This window comes from Eimeria mitis, genomic scaffold, assembly GCF_000499745.2.
Source record: "Eimeria mitis Houghton genomic scaffold, Emh_scaff960, whole genome shotgun sequence".
Lineage (NCBI taxonomy): Eukaryota > Apicomplexa > Conoidasida > Eucoccidiorida > Eimeriidae > Eimeria > Eimeria mitis.
This window is the reverse complement of record NW_013577088.1, coordinates 127-3,202: the sequence shown is the minus strand read 5'-3', so window position 1 is coordinate 3,202 and position 3,076 is coordinate 127. Positions and strand designations below refer to the sequence as shown.

At 53.7% G+C, this 3,076-nt stretch overlaps 1 protein-coding gene across 1 annotated transcript in view; it reads right to left on the bottom strand.

Moving 5' to 3' along the window:
• EMH_0026150 (uncharacterized protein) overlaps positions 1–1,979 on the bottom strand; it is a gene marked incomplete at both ends in the record, with an annotated part of 3,847 nt that extends 1,868 nt beyond the window's left edge. Inside the window, 1 exon segment of the mRNA XM_013502580.1 lies at positions 211–1,979. Coding sequence (XP_013358034.1) covers positions 211–1,979 — 1,769 coding nt within the window.
• Between the last annotated feature and the right edge of the window lie 1,097 nt (positions 1,980–3,076).

Here is a 3,076-nt window from a genome sequence, read left to right as displayed (position 1 = left end):
AGAGCCGAAGTAGAGCCAGCACAAACACAAATGCCGCAGCAGCACCCACAGCAGCAGCAGCAGCACCCACAGCAGCAGCAGCACCCACAGCAGCAGCAGCACCCACAGCAGCACCCACAGAAGCAGCAGCACCCACAGCAGCACCCCCAGCAGCAGCAGCACCCACAGCAGCAGCAGCAGCAGCAGCAGCAGCAGCAGCAGCATACGTACCTGAAGTTGTGTCTAGTGAGATTAACTAATTCCATTTCTTTAAGGGCCTTCATTTGTATGTTGAGGTGAAGAGCAGCAAAAGGAGACAAACCAAACCCCTGCCGCAGAGAAACATCCAGCAGCAGCTGCTGCAGCTTGCTGCTGCAGCGCAGCAGCAGCAACTTCATTGCTGCTGCAGGCAGCCATAGCTTATAAGAACGAAAACTATCAGGCAGCAAAGATGCAACACAACAAGGCTCACATACACATGTCTTGCTGCTGCTGCTGCTGCTGCTGCTGCTGCTGCTGCTGCTGGTGCCGTCGCTGCTGCTGCTGCTGCTGTTGCTGCTGTTGCTGCAGCTGTTGCTGTTGCTGTTGCTGCTGCTCGCCAAGTCCATGCTGGGGGCTAATAGAGGGCCACTATTGCCTGGCTTCTGCTGCTGCTGCTGCTGCTGCTGCTGGAGTTTGTCTGTGTGCTGTTGCATATCCGTGTTGTTTTGCTGCTGCTGTTGCTGCTGCTGCTGCTGCTGCTGCTGCTGCATTTTTTGCTGCAGCAGCAGCAGCTGGTGCTGCTGCCTGCGGAACCTGAAGCTGCCTTCATCGTATCCTCGTACAACAAGCCGCTGCAGCAGCTTGCTGCAGCACAGCAGCAGCAGCAGCAGCAGCGGGGATGGCTGCAGGTGAGCAGCAACAGACAAATCCACGCAGCGGCATCTAACAAAGCGACGCAGCAAAGGACAGTGCTGCAGATACACCTCAACCTCATCCTCCTCCTGCTGCTGCTGCTGCTGCTGTTGCTGCTGCTGCTGCTGCTGCTGTTGCTGTTGCTGCTCTTCGGGACGCGCTTGAGGGGATGCTGCAGCAACAGGAGAGACTGCTGGTTTCGATGCTGCTGCTGCTGCTGCTGCTCCTGCTGTTGCTGCTGCTGCGGTGGCAGCAACGCCGTTGCAGTATCTGCTGCTGCCGTTTCTGCCATCTCCACCTGCTGCAGCAGCAGCAGCAGCAGCAGGTGCTGCTGCTGCTGCTGCTGGAGGCTGCAGCCCTTGATGATCAGAGCCCTGTGCAGCAGCAGCAGCAGCAGCAGCAGCAGCAGCAGCAGCAGCAGCAGCAGACCCGTCTCTGCTCTTTTTGCTGCAAGGGGCATCCGCTTGCTGCTGTTCTTCATCGAGAACTCTCTTAAACAGGGGACCGTTGCGTTGCTGCTGCTGCTGCTGCTGCTGTTGCTGTTGCTGTTGCTGCTGCTGCTGCTGTTGCTGTTGCTGCTGCTGCTGCTGCTGTTGCTGCTGCTGCTGCTGATTAGAGCGTTGGCTTCTTTGCTCGTGTTGCTGCTGCAGCAGCTGATGCTGTTGCTGCAGGTGGGATTTGAGTTGCTGCAGGTGTTGCTGCTGCTGCAGCAGCTGCTGCTGCTGCTGCAGCAGCAGCGGATGATGGACGTGCTGCTGCACTAGCTGCTGCAGGCTGCTGCCTGGGGAGCAGCAGATACTATCAACAAACGGCAGCATGCATAGCTGCCTATACACCCCACGAGACAGCAGCAGCAGCTGCTGCTGCTCTCGCAGCGGCAGCCACTGCAGCAGCAGCAGCAGCAGCTTGTCATTTAACCCCAACAGACCTGCTGCACCCCCTGTTGCTGCTTTTGCTGCTGCTGCTTTTGCTGCTGTTGCTGCAGTAGTAGCAGCAGCAGCAGCAGCAGCACTGGATTCTGCTGCTGCTGCTTCCAATCTGCCTGTTTCTTCTCTGCTACTGCTGCTGCTGCTTATGCTGCTGCCGTTGCTGCTGCTGCTGCTCATCTTGCTGCTGCTGCTGCAGCAGCAACTCGGCAGCAGCAAAAAGAAACGGAAGAAGCCCTCGATGGGCTTCCTTATAAGACAGCCGAAGACAGCATTTGCTGCTGCACACAGTGTCACGCTACATGAAGTTGCTGCTGCTGCTGCTGCTGCTGTTGCTGCTGCTGCTGCTGTTGCTGCTGCTGCTGCTGCTGCTGTTGCTGCTGCTGCTGCTGCTGTTGCTGGTGCTGCTGTTGTTGTTGTTGCTGCTGCTGCTGCTGTTGCTGCTGCTGCTGCTGCTGCTGTTGCTGCAGCGGCTGTGTGCTGCAGTACAAGGATCAGGTGGGAGCAGTCTCTGCTAACAGCCGTTCTGCTGCTGCTGCTGTTGCTGCTGCTGCTGTTGCTGCTGCTGCTGTTGCTGCTGCTGCTGTTGCTGCTGCTGCTGTTGCTGCTGCTGCAACTGGCAGCCACAGGCAGTAGGCTGCAGCAGAATAAGACTTCTGGGGTGTACGTACACCTGAGCGAGCGGAGTATTGAGGTGTACGTACAGCTGGAAAACAAAGAAACTGAGGTGTATATACAAAAAAAAACAAAAAAAAACAAAAAAAAAAACAAAAAAAAACAAAAAATAAACTGGGGTGTATGTACACCGCAGCGGCTGCGTATGTGGGGCCCCCCCGGGAAGGAGGTGTTTGTTTATTGTTTTTTGTGTTTTATTGTTTTATTTATTTATTTTTGTATTTATTTATTTATTTATTATAAATTAAATAAAAATAAAAAAAGAAAAAGCAGCAACAAACTCCTCCCGCTGTACACGAGGCAGCCAGCCAGCTGTTTATTTTTTTCTTTTTTTCTTTTTTTTGCTTTTGTTGTTGTTGAGGTGTATATACACCTCAGAATATATATATAGAATAAACTTTATATATATTTTTTTTATATAGACAGATCTGTTTCTGTTTCTGTCTGTTGCTTCCTACTGCTGCTGCTGCTGCTGCTTTTGCTGCTTCTGCTTCTGCTGCTGCTGCTGCTGCTGCTGCTGCTGCTGCTGCTATATAAACAAACTGTTTGTCTCCTCCTCCCTCTCCCGCAGCAGCAAGACTATGAGCACAGCAGCACACAGC